General features: G+C 36.3%; 1 protein-coding gene across 1 annotated transcript in view; it reads left to right on the top strand.

The window, feature by feature from the left end:
• Mrpl48 (mitochondrial ribosomal protein L48) overlaps positions 1–13480 on the top strand; it is a 56163-nt gene that overhangs the window by 17814 nt on the left and 24869 nt on the right. The window contains exon 4 of the mRNA XM_040284931.2: positions 12655–12743. Coding sequence (XP_040140865.1) covers positions 12655–12743 — 89 coding nt within the window. The remainder of the gene's footprint in view (positions 1–12654; positions 12744–13480) is intronic.

Consider the following 13480-nt stretch of genomic DNA (forward strand, 5'->3'; position numbering starts at 1 on the left):
ATATCCTTTCTTCTGATTTGTCTATTTTCTCATAGCATGGCATAACATGTTCTTCTGCCCCCTTCCTACAAACTGGAAGTTAGATCTAAAAGCTTCAGTTCCAACAGTTTTAGAATGAAAACATCATAGCTGATACTCTGAATTTTATATTGCATCCTATCAGGAGAATTTTTAAAAACTGAGACTATATGATTATAAAATTAAAAAGCAGGGCTGGGGATGTGGCTCAAGAGGTAGCGTGCTCACCTGGCATGTGTGCGGCCCGGGTTCGATCCTCAGCACCACATACAAACAAAGATGTTGTGTCCCCTGAAAACTAAAAAATTTTTTAAAATATTAAAAATAATAAAAATAAAAAGCAGCCAGATGTTGGGGCACTGTAGTTCCAGCTGTATAGGAGGCTGGGGCAGGAGGGCATAAGTTTGAGGCCAGAATCAGCAACTCAGCAAGACCTTGTCTCAAAATGTAGAAAGGGCTGGGGATAACATTCAGTGGTAAAGCACACCTGGGTTCAATCGCCATTAATGAAAAAAAAAGAAAGTAAAAAGCATTTCTTTTGTGAATATGGAGAACACATCCGCACCCATACCACACTCAGGAAGAAACTAGAAAAGAAGATTATTATGTAACATTTTGTCATATATCTTTTTTTAAAAAATACTTTTTTAATTGTAGATGGACACAATAACTTTATTTAATTTACTTATTATCGTGTGGTGCTGAGAATTGAACCCAGTGCCTCATATGTGCTAGGCGAGCGATCTACCGATGAACCACAATTGGCATATATCTTAGCAGATTGCTTGCTCTTTTTCTGTCACAACATATTGTATTTTTTCCTTATTCTCTGTGTGTGTTATAACAATGGAAACATTATTATAACCTTCTTTTTTTGGAGGGGGGAGGGCTACCAGGGATGGAACTCAAGGGCACTTGACCACTGAGCCACATCCCTGTCCTTATTTTGTATTTTATTAGAGACTGGGTCTCACTGAGTTGCTTAGCGCCTTGCTAAATTGCTGAGGCTGGCTTTGAACTTGTGATCCTCCTGCCTCCACCTCCTAAGCCGCTGGGATTACTGGCATGAGCCACCATGCCCAGCCTAATCTTCTATTTTTCACTTTGGTGAACATATTTATACTTAAAACAATCTACATTATTATTTTGAATGGCTGCATTTGAATGGGGGCAAAATTTTGAGTTTGAAGATGTTGAATTGGAGTGCCTTTGAGGGTATTAAGTAGGACACTGGAAATGCTGATTCTTAGTTCAAACTGTAGGTCTGGATTGAAACTATAAGTTTGGAAGTCATCATTTTGTTGATTTTAATTGCAGCCATGAGAGTGAATAACATCATCTGAGGAGAAAAGACAGAGGATGGATTAGTAGATCCTGAGAAAGATGGCTAATGAAGAAATTTGGAAAAAACCAGGATGGAAAAAAACAGGATAGTATAGTTTCCTGGCAGGCAGGAGGAGTGTTTTGGGAAGGAAAGAGTGGTCAACTATGTCACAGTTTCAATTTCTTGTGCTGAGAGACCAGGAAAGATATTGTATGCATTTTAACAACATAGAGATCATTGGTGACCTTAGGGAGAGGAGTCTGTGTAGATAGAATGGGTGGAATTTGTTGACAAGTGAATGAAAGTTCAGGAGTTAGAGAAAGCCACTATAAACAATGTTAAGAAGTGAGATTGAATTGGAAAAGAGATTCAGGAGCTGGAGAGGGATATGGGGTTGAGGGAAGGATTTGTGTGTGTGTGTGTGTGTGTGTGTGTGTGTGTGTGTGTGTTCGTGTGCATGCTCGTACTCTGCGTGCACATACATGTGGTTGTTTTTATTAATTTAATTTGAAAGTTAAATCTGTAGAAAAGTAAAAATGGTCATATGTTCAAAAACCCCTGTATTGGGAACTATTAACATTTTGTCAGATTTTTGTTGTCTTTTTTAATTTTTGTATTAAAAACAAAACAACAAGAGTTATATTCAAATCTTGTTTATTCCCTTTCCTTAGACTCATCTCTTATCCTTAAACCAGAGGCAAACTTTGTTTGGAACAAATAAATATTCTGAGGAAGGATTTTTTAAAAAATTACTATTTAAATGATCAACTTTTAAAAATATGAAATTGGAGAAGGGTAGGGAAGAATGAAGGAACTTCGGATTGTGCAGAGGGGCATGAGGGGAGGGGTGGAGCAGTGGGAATGGGAAGGAGGAGGATAGAATGAGACAGACATTATTACCCTATATACATGTATGATCACAATATTGGGATGACTCAGCACCTACATGGCAGAGGAATGAGAAGTTATACTCCATTTGTGTACAATGTGTTAAAATATATTCTGTTATATATAACTAGTTAGAACAAATTTAAAAATATGAAATGGATACATGGTAAAAGTAAATATAAATGAAACAAAAACAGAATAAGATGAAAAATTAAATATTCTTTGTCTTTTCCAGTCAGTAGTAGCCACTGATATTAGTTTCTTATATATCTTGTGTATGTGTGTGCTGGGGATTGAATCCAGCATCTTGCACATTCTAAGCATGTTCTTTACCACTGAGCTATTTTATTTTCCTTTAAATAGGTTGTCCATCTGGATTTAGAAGCTTTTTCCCAAAAATGGGTAGTGACTTGTTACAACATTTATTCATTTTTTTTCCTATTGGTTTGACTGTACTCAGGAGTCCCTCTCGTATGTCTTTCAGGAAAGTTTAATGCATATGTGAAGATGTATATTGTGTCTATGTATGACAGTGTCTTAATGCTGGACACTTAAGTTATTTTTAGTTTTTTGCTACTTCAAAATATGCTGCAACAACCATTTACATATACTTTTGTAAACTGTGTCTCTATATTTATAAGATAAATTCCTGGAACTGCAATTTCTGAGTCAATGGATTATGAATTAAGAACTTTGGTAAGTATTACAAGATTGCTCTTTAGAAAACTATTAATTTATATTTGTATTTTGTGGCCCAATTTGACTTTTACAAAGCATTTTATTTAATTTTTTGCTTGTGAAATATTATGTCACATTAGTTTTTTTTAAAAATATTTTATTTTTTAGTTGTAGTTGGACACAATACCTTTATTTTATTTTTATGTGGTGTTGAGGATCGAACCCAGTGCCCCGTATGTGCTAGGCAAGCGCTGTACCACTGAGCCCCAGCCCCATGTCACATTGTTTTAATTTGCATTTTTTGAGAGTTTGTCATTTTTTCATATGTTTATAGGTCATTTTAATTTTAATTTCTTTCCCTGTGAACTGCCTGTGTGTGTGTGTGTGTGTGTGTGTGTATATATATGTATGTGTATATATATGTATATATAGTATATATATATATATATACACATATATATTTAATATTTTTAGCTGTAGATGGAAGCAATATCTTTATTTTATTAATTTTTTATGTGGTGCTGAGAATTGAACCCAGTGTTTTACACATGCTAGGCAAGCACTCAACTACTGAGTCACAACCCCAGGCCAGACTGTTTATATTTTTTGCCCATTGTTTTATTGAACTGTTTACTTTTTAATTTTTGATTTGTAAGAACTTTTAATATAGTTTTTATATATTAATGAAATTATTATTTTTATCTTTTATATGCTTTATATTTTTGCCAGCCACCTTCCCTTCACTTTGATTTTTGCAGAAGTTTTACATTTTTATATAGTTAAGAGGTAATCTTTGATTTCCAAGATTATTTTAAAAAAATCTTTCATATTATCTTCTGGTATTTTATTTTCCTTTAAATAGGTGGTCCATCTGGAATTAGAAGCTTTTCCCAAAAAATGGGTAGTGAGTTGTTTCAACATTTATTCAATTTTTTCCTATTGGTTTAAGAATTACCTTTATTATATACTAAGCTTTCATATAGATCTGGGACTATTTTTTAACTTTGTTTCATTGTTCTGTATGTTGGATGTCAGTATCAAACTGCTTGTTAGTTACAGTACATAGCTTTTTTTAAAATAATTTTTTTAGTTGTTGGTAGACCTTTATTTATTTACATATCATGCTGAGAATCAAACCCAGTGCCTCACTCATGCCAGGCAAGTGTGCTACCATTGAGCCATAACCCCAGCCCCCTATACATAGTTTTGTTGTATATATTAGTATCTGTTTGCTACTTAATTCTGAGGTTGTTTTGGGGTTTTTTTGCTTATTTTATTTTATTTAATTTTTTATTTTTTTAAAATTTGTTCTAGTTAGTTCTACATGACAGTTGAATGCATTTTGACACATTGTACACAAATGGATCACAATTTCTCATTCCTCTGACTGTACATGGTGCTGAGTCACACCAGTAGTGTAATCATACATGTATATAGGGTATATATATATATATAGTGTATATATAGTGTATATATGGTGAGTGTGTATCTATCTCTCTATCTATCTATCTATCTATATAGTTTGTCTCATTCTACCACCCAGTTGTTTTGTTTTTAAAGCTGAGATCAAATGGCATGTAAAGTGCCATTGAAATAAATCTAATAGGGATCCTTTTGAAAAAAAAGGTAGGGGATAATTGCATAATATACTCAAAATTTCCCTATTTGGAAAAATTTAAGTTATGTCTAAGATTTTGCTGTGTAAACAACACTATGAAGAACATCCTTGTACACTAATTTTTGTGCCCTTGTCTGATTTATTTAGGATACATTTCTAAAAGTAGAACTCTTAGGTCAAGGAAATGTATATTTTTAGAACTATTGATTTATAGTACCAAATTGTTCTCCAGAAAGATTGTATCATTTAATATTACTTTGATATTTGAGAATCTTTTCATATACTCATCAACACTGAGTATTATTACTTTTAATATTTACTAATATAAGTTTTAAAAGACTATTTGTGGTTTGTATGCCTTTACTTATTAGTTGGTTCAACATATATTACTGGCCATTTATCCTTTTTTTTGCTCTTTTTAAGTTGTGCTCAGGAAATACCAGTTCCTAGAGGGCTTCAAGGCCCAGAATAACTTTTTTTTTTAAAAAAATATTTTTAATTGTAGATGGATACAATATCTTTATTTATTTATTTTTATGTGATACTGAAGATCAAACCTAGTGCCTCACGCTGCTAGGCAAGTGCTCTACTACTGAGCCACAACCCCAGCCCTATGGCCCAGAATAACTTAACCACTGTTGGCTTGCCAAGGTAATTCTACTTGAGAGAAGATAGCATTGTTGGCTTTTTTATTTGTTTTACCCCAATCCTGCCATTTTTCATATATATTCATATACATTTTTTTTGGTGGGGGGGTGCATGGGGTGGTGGCGGGGATATTGCATATTAAACCCAGGGCCTCATACTTGCTAGGGAAGTGATGTACCACTAAGTCACATTCCTAGCCCCTTCATATGTTCTTTTTTTTTTTTAAGAGAAAGATAATTTTTTAAATATTTATTTTTTAGTTTTCGGTGGATACAACATCTTTGTTTTATTTTTATGTGGTGCTGAGGATCGAACCCAGTGCCCTGCTCATGCCAGGCGAGCGTGCTACTCACTTGAGCCACATCCCCAGCCCCTATGTTCTTTAGGATATCTTTAACACCAGAAATTTTCAAATTGAATTACAAGATATTCAGAAAAGAAGAGTAGAGAGCAGTATCCTAATTTTACATTTATTCATCTACTCTGTATATATGGTCCGTGGGTACCATTCCTGCTGCCTCTGTTTGTGGGCCATGTGGATAGTTAGGTTTGCACATGGATGGGCCATGTGTTAGTTAGATTTGCACCCCTGTGACCAAATACTTGACAAGAACAACTTAGAGGAGAGAAAGTTTATTTGGGGGTTCACGGTTTCAGAGGTGTCATCCATAGATGTCTGAATTCATAGCTCTAGGCCTAAGGAGAGGCAGCAGGTCAGGGCCAAAAGACATGGCAGAAGAAAACTGCTCACTTCATGGCATCCAGGAAGCAGAAAGAGGAGGGTGGTAGGGGCCCGAAGGCAGATGAACTCCTGGGTTCCAGCAACCCACCTCCTCTAGCCACCCCCCACCTGCCTACAGTTTCCAGCCAGTCAGTCCATTCAAACTAGTATGAACTGATTAGATTACAGCTCACAATCCAGTCATTTTACCTATGAACATTATTGCATGAACACAGGAGCTTTTGGGAGATACCTCATATCTAAACCATAAATAGGCCTGGTACTGATAACCATATTTTTCTTATTAATTTAAGCACAGTAGACAGGTAGAAGTAAATATATTAAAAAAGGTCTGAAGAGGCTAAAAATGAGTAGTTCTTAGAGTGCTCTTATCACAGTGTGAGCAAAAAGGTAGAGTCAGAGAGACATGGTATATTCAAATCCAAATCATTAGAACTATAAGGAGTATGGATAATTTTTGAAGGAAAAAACTGGGCAGCTGCAGGGAGAAATTTGCCAAGGGCAAATCATTGCAGATTATCTTCTTAACTAACTCAAGAACCGTTTATGGGGGCTGAGGTTGTGGCTCAGTGGTAGAGTGCTTGCCTAGCATGTGTTAAATGCTGGGTTCAATTCCCAACAACACATAAACAAACAAACAAATAAATAAAGATACGTGCTCAATACAAGTAAAAAGAACCATTCATGGTGTTTATTTATTTATTTATTTATTTTAATATATACTAACAGCATACATCATTTGCCAGGTTCTTGCATTCTCTCTGCCCTTGAGGGACTTATAGTCTAATGGATAGAGAGAATATCCTGTAATTAGAGTTTTGGCTGGGGCTATCCCAGTTTTTTCCCCCTTTCCCTACCTGCATAGCCCTGCTAAAATCTAAAATTTTTTGTTCCATTTTCAAAAGGGAAATAATTAAACAAAGTTGTCTATTTCCATTCTAGATTGACAGGTTTAATTCTTAGTCTAGAAAACAAAGATATTGAAGGACAGTTCTCTCTGGCATATATACAAGAAAAAGAAGCCAAGTGGGAGAAATCAGTATCTTGTAATTGTAGTAACTGAAAGTTTTTCAAAGCCTCTTTTTGAGATATGAGATTTTATGTCTTTGTCAGTGAAGATTGCTCTTTTTTCTCATGAGGTTGCAATGTTAAAGTGACTGAAGGAAACCCAGCTTAAGGACTCAAGCAAGGGGAAAGAATCCAGTTGAATTTACAGGAAATCAGAGGCTTTCAAACTTACACATTTTACAATTAAAACAACTGGCTAATTAAACAGTTTAACCACTGGTAATTTGAAACAAACCTTTCATTTAAGGAGGAAAATGGTTAATTTAACAGTGGTTTGAACCAGCTTTTTAATTAACCAGCTGCTCTAATTATAGGAATTGCCCAAACTGAATTTGAAAATGTCTCCTTGCCAAGGAATTCTTGCAGATGAGACTGAGTCAAGCATTTGTGGCCCTTTCAACTTCAGATGTATCATTATCTCAAATATCAGTTTTCCTTCTGCTTTCTGAAATCACTGGATGATTGAATTTTTATGTACTTAAAGAGGGTGACTAGCAACTCTGAATTCTTTTTTCCTTTTGTACTGGGGATTGAACCCAGGGGCACTTAACCACTAAGCCACATCTCCAGCCCTTTTTATTGTTGTAGATGGACAGAATGCCTTTATTTTATTATTTTGATGTGGTGCTAAGGATCAAACCTAGTGCCTCACACATGCTAGGCAAGCGCTCTACCATTGAGCTACAATCCCAGGCCCATCCCTAGCCCTTTTTATTTTCAGACAAGGTCTCACCAAGTTGGTTAGGCCTTGCAAAGTTTCTGAGGCTGGCCTTAAACTTTCAATCCTCCTGTCTTAGCCTCCTAAGTTGTTGGGAATACAGGTGTGTGTCACCATGCCCTGCTTGAATTCTCTTTTCTATTTACACAAAATGTTTTATTATGTAATTCAGACATGAGAGCTATTATAGTGAGGTAAACTCTTGATCTTTGTATGGTTAGGGCAGAAGAAGAGTTTCACAGAGATGGTGACATTTGAGCTGACCTCAGAGTCTGTGTAGAATTTCACTGTTAGAGAGGTACAATCCTTGAGTAAGGGAACAGCTCGGGAAGACAAAGAGACAAGAAAACTTCAGTTTTTATAAAGAGTAAGAAGTGTAGCTCTTTGGCTGAAGAACAGGATTCTAAAGATCTAGGAGAGTAGGAGAATGAGTTGAAACAGACCTTAGAATCAAGATTCTTAAATGCTTACCTAAAACTTCCCACTTTGGGTAGTGGAAAACCATCAAACATTCAAACATTGAAAAATATAGCGAAGACTACCTCTGTTTCACTCATTGTTATTTTTGTAATGTCAAACATATATTAAGTACTTTAAAAATATGTATGTGCAGGCTGGGGATGTGGCTCAAGCGGTAACGTGCTCGCCTGGCATGCGCGGGGCACTGGGTTCGATCCTTAGCACCACAGAAAAATAAAATAAAGATGTTGTGTCCACTGAAAACTGAAAAAATAAATATTAAAAAAATTAAAAAATATGTATGTGCAGTGTATAAGTGGTTGAATTTATGAAACAACATAATTAGATTTGTATTTTAGAAGAATTTGTCAGTTCTAGGGGATGGAATGGAGTGCATGTGGGTACAGGGAGATCCACAACAATTACTTTGCTCCAGTTTCTAATTTCTCAACTCTTCGATTTATACTCCTTTTCCTCATTCCTTTCACACAGTAACCAGAAGGATCTTTGTAAAGCATACCAGGCATAAAGATTTCCTGTTTATTTCTTTTCAGGATGAAATCTAAACGCTTAATAAGGCCCAGCATTTTTGGTTCCAACCCACCACTCACTTTATTCTCTTTGGTGTGTCCCTCTCTCTTTGCTTCAGTCACACTGATGGCCTTTTTACTTCTTGAATATGCCTAGTTATGTCCCATAATAGGGTCTTTTCACATGCTGTTATTCAAAAATTTCATCCTCCATTTTTTTTATCCAATAAACTATTTGCCTGTTAAATCCCCTATTTTATTTTATTGAATAGATAATACATCTACATGGAACAAAATTTAAAAGGTGCAAAAGAAACTAAAAAGTTAGTCTCTTTTCCTTCTAGCCACTTACTTTCTCCACTTGAGGATAATCACTGTTAACCATTTTCTTCTGAATTCTGGTCTCATTTCAAATGTCATTTTTTCAGAAACCTTTGCTGATATTCCATTCTAAAATAGATATGTTTATTGTGTTGTCATAGCTGTCTATGATTTCTTTTTTTATCACTTATGAAAATTTGTATCTTATATTTATTTTGTGACTATTCCACTAGTGATTCCACTAGGCTGTAAGCTCTAAAAACAGAGTTTTGTTGGCATTGTTCACTGTTGTATCCAATATCATAAGTATTCAATAATTAAACTCTTCCTGGGCTGGAGATGTGGCTCAAGCGGTAGCGTGCTCTCCTGGCATGCGTGCGGCCCAGGTTCGATCCTCAGCACCACATACAAACAAAGATGTTGTGTTTGCCAATAACTAAAAAAATAAAATAAATATTAAAAAATTCTCTCTCTCTCTCTCTCACTCTCTCTTAAAAAAAAATAAAATAAATAAATAAATAAGCTCTTCCTAAGCCTTGGTTATTTGTCTAAGTTCATCTTTTAACATCCTGTTCCTCATGCTCTGCTTTGAAATTCTTTCTGGTCCTTCTCCTCTCTATACCTTGTTTTCTCTTTGCTAAATCCTTCCTGTCCTTCAAGTTTTACTTAAAAATCATCTGCTCCAAGAAGCCTTTCCTGATCCCTCATCAACTAAAGTGCTCCTTCCTTGCATGTGCAGGTCCTATCATAGATAGCCCTTATCACCCGACATTGATGTACTCTTTGTCTCCCTAGATGATAGGTTCTGTATTGCATGGACTTTGTTCATTGTTTCAACTCTGGCTTCTGGGGTAGTGCTTGGTACCAGTCAGATCTCCACACATAGTAGGTTAGTTATATACTGCATAGTTTCACAATTCGTGTGTATCATTTACATAGCTCTGATGTTACAATTGTCACTGGCTACCTGGATGCATAATAATAAGTATTCATTGAGTGAGTGAACATACTTTAGAGAGTTCATTGCTTTTTAGGACGTCATATTTTGAGATAGTAAAATTATGTTAGATAGGACTCATTTTTAAGGTTCTGATCTGAGGATCATCATGTCCCCATTAAAGAAATTTTGATATCAGCCTCTTGGGTGGAGCCCCAGGTTGAAGGATCTAGAGCTCAAAGCCTCAAAGGTCTTATGTTCAGAGAGATACAATTGGGGCAGCAGCCTAGGACATACCTCATTTATGTTCATTACTCTTTGGGAATTTCTAGCTGAAAACACCTCCCTCAGGTTGGTGTGGTGGTACATGCCTGTAATCCCAGCTACTCAGGAAGCTGGCCCAAGTCTGAAGCCAGCTCACCAGCTTAGCAAGGAAAGATCTCCTTCTTTTTGCATGGTAAACTCTTGCTCCTCTTTTAAGAACACAGCTATTATGTCTTCTGAACCTATTCCCCTGCACCCTGTACCCCTACCTCAAAAGCAAAGTTAATTATCCCTTCCTTTGTGTACCTACAACATTGCGCACATCTCTATTAAAGTAATTTGTAGGGATGGTGTTGTGGCTCAGCGGTAGAGCGCTTGCCTAGCACATGTGAGACCCTGGGTTCAATCCTCAGCACCACATATAAATAAATAAAATAAGGGTATTGTGTCCAACTATAACTAAAAAATATTTTAAAAGTATACCCCCCTTATGGTATACAAATCCTCATCCTTCCTGAGGAGACCTTGAATGTTTCAAGAAAAAGCAGCATATTTTATTTACCTTTGTAATGTCCCAGTGTCTACACAATTGTTGGCATGTAATTGTAAATATGGACTAGTCCATAATCATGGAAAGGAACCAAGGGATATCTTGGTAAAAGAATGTAGATTGTAAATTCAAGAAAGCCTAGAAACAAGGATTGTCTCTGATTGACCTGGCACAGAACAGACCTCCTTGGAAGCCCATTTTAGGAAACAGCCGCCTATCTGGGTATAGTGGTGCATACTTATAATCCCAGTGACTCAAGAGGTTGCAGTAGGAGGATCATGAGTTCCAGGCTAGCCTCAGCAATTTAGTGAAACCATATCTCAAAATAAAAAATAAAAAGTACTGGGGATGTAGCTCAGTGATTAAATGCCCCTGGATTCAATCTCTGGTACCAAATAACAACAATAGAAACAAAAAATAGGGACCTAAGAAACCTTTTCACTTGATGTCAGACTTCTCAATATCATTTTTGTTACCACCTGATAGAGTGATGACCCTGAGGAGATGAGGACAGGATTACAGGAGCCAGAAGGAAAAGAAGCAGGAACCTAGGACGAGGGCTTCTCCAGAGAGTAGAGACAGCAGAAAAGACAGGCAGACAAGCAGACCTGTGCATGGCTAGTTCCAGTGAATGGGGAGAGATAAGGAATGGAGACCAGAGCCAAGAAAGGTCAGATCTAGCCAGATTTTGTATTCTGGAAATTCAGTTGTTTTAATCTATTGGTTATGAACACTGGCTGTGCAGTCAGATAAACCTAGATTTATTTATTTATTTTTATTTTTTTTTAACATTTATTTATTTTTTCTTAGTTCTCGGCGGACACAACATCTTTGTTGGTATGTGGTGCTGCTGAGGATCGAACCCGGGCCGCACGCATGCTAGGCGAGCGCGCTACCGCTTGAGCCACATCCCTAGCCCCAAAACCTAGATTTAAATGGCAGTTCTGTCTCTTTCTTCCTGTATCATTTGCTGGTCATTTTGTCATTTTTTTTTTTGAGCTACCATTGCTTCTTTATTTGTAAATGAGGATAATAAGATTAAAAGGTAATGTTTGTATGTGTAATATGTTTATATGAAAGCAAGAAGCAAGATGTGGTCAGCAAGTACTTCCTTAAAGGAAAATTTTGGTGGCACCTCTCTACCACAATAAGTATGTATATAGGGATATTCTCTTTCTCTTTCTCTCTCTCTGGTACTGAGGATTTACCACTGGTCTTTTTTATTTTGAGATGGTCTTGCCAGGTTGCTTAGGCTGGCCTCAGCTTCCCAAATTGCTGAGATTACAGACATGTACCACCTCTCCCGGTTTAGGGATCCTCCTTTTTTTAACCTAGTAGTAGCATGCATGTACACTATTCTGTCTTTTGTTATTGTTGTTCACTTAACATATTAACACAAATAATTCAAATTGGATGATTTCTGTTTATGATGCTGGGGCTAGAACCCAGGAACTTGTGCATGTTATGCAGGTGCTCTATAAATTTTATAGAACTTGGTGATTCTCTTCTTTACTGAACATTTTCGCTACTTGTCTCTGTATCTATAAAGTCCCAACAAAAAAGGTTATTGCCATTAAGGAACAAGAAGAGATGAGAGCCCTATGAAAATGTATTTTGTTCTCCTATCCCCAATGAGTTTTGCAGGAGAGAATTTCTCAAAAGAAAGATGGGTGGTGGGAATTGGATATATTCCATGGGCTAAAAGGGGAGAAAAGGAGGGCAAATAGAATTTGTCTAGAATCAAGAAATACCTATGGTTATTTAAACAAACAAATTGCTCTCTGGCCCCAAATATTTTCTGTCCTTCAGTGGATAATTTGCCTCCTATAATATGATCTGTCAGTCCTTGGAAGAGCTTAGAAATAGGCTTGTTTTATTTTTTCTCTTTTAGATGGCATTCTACTGACTACCAGCCGGCCCTATAAAACAAAGCCCACTCATGGGATTGGAAGATATAAGCACCTAATTAAAGAACCAGAGGTAAGGGGTAAGGAGAATCCATTAGAAAAGGGGAGTATGCAGCCTTTGCAAAGACTTGAAGATCATATATGCACAGGATGGGTAATATTGGAACTAGAAAGTAAGGGGAATTGTCTCTTAGTTCTCTCATTATTTAATTTGGGATTATCTAGATTGAGATATTTCTGTAAGAGTCCAATCTTGTCCCTAGGCCAGATTATCACACTAAAAAGAATGTGGTTTGGTTTTACTATTTGTGATTCTTTCTTTCTTTCCTTTTTTTTTTTTTTTTTTGGTACCAGGGATTTAATCCAAGGTCACTTAACCACTGAGCCACATCTCTATACCATTTTTATTTTATATCTTGAGACATGGTCTCCCTAAATTGCTTAGGGCCTTACTAAATTGCTAAGTCTGATTTTGAACTGGTGATCCTCCTGCCTCAGCCTCCTGAGTCACTGGGATTATAGGCATGAGCCACCATGCCCAACTGTGTATATTACTATTTTTAAAATTTCAGTTATTGAGTACTCTATACCAGGTGCTATAACTACTATGTGCCAGGCTTTAAAAACATCATTTCATTTTACACTATTATAATTGATATGTTTAATTTTTTAATATGATTTTTTAGTTGTAGATGGATACAATACCTTTATTTTACTTATTTATTTATTTTTTAATGTGATGCTGAGGCTCAAACCTAGTGCCTCATATGTGTGAGGCAAGTTCTGTGCCTCTGAGCCACAATCCCAGCC

Source organism: Ictidomys tridecemlineatus, chromosome 4 (genome assembly GCF_052094955.1).
Source record: "Ictidomys tridecemlineatus isolate mIctTri1 chromosome 4, mIctTri1.hap1, whole genome shotgun sequence".
In the NCBI taxonomy this organism is placed as follows: Eukaryota; Metazoa; Chordata; class Mammalia; order Rodentia; family Sciuridae; genus Ictidomys; species Ictidomys tridecemlineatus.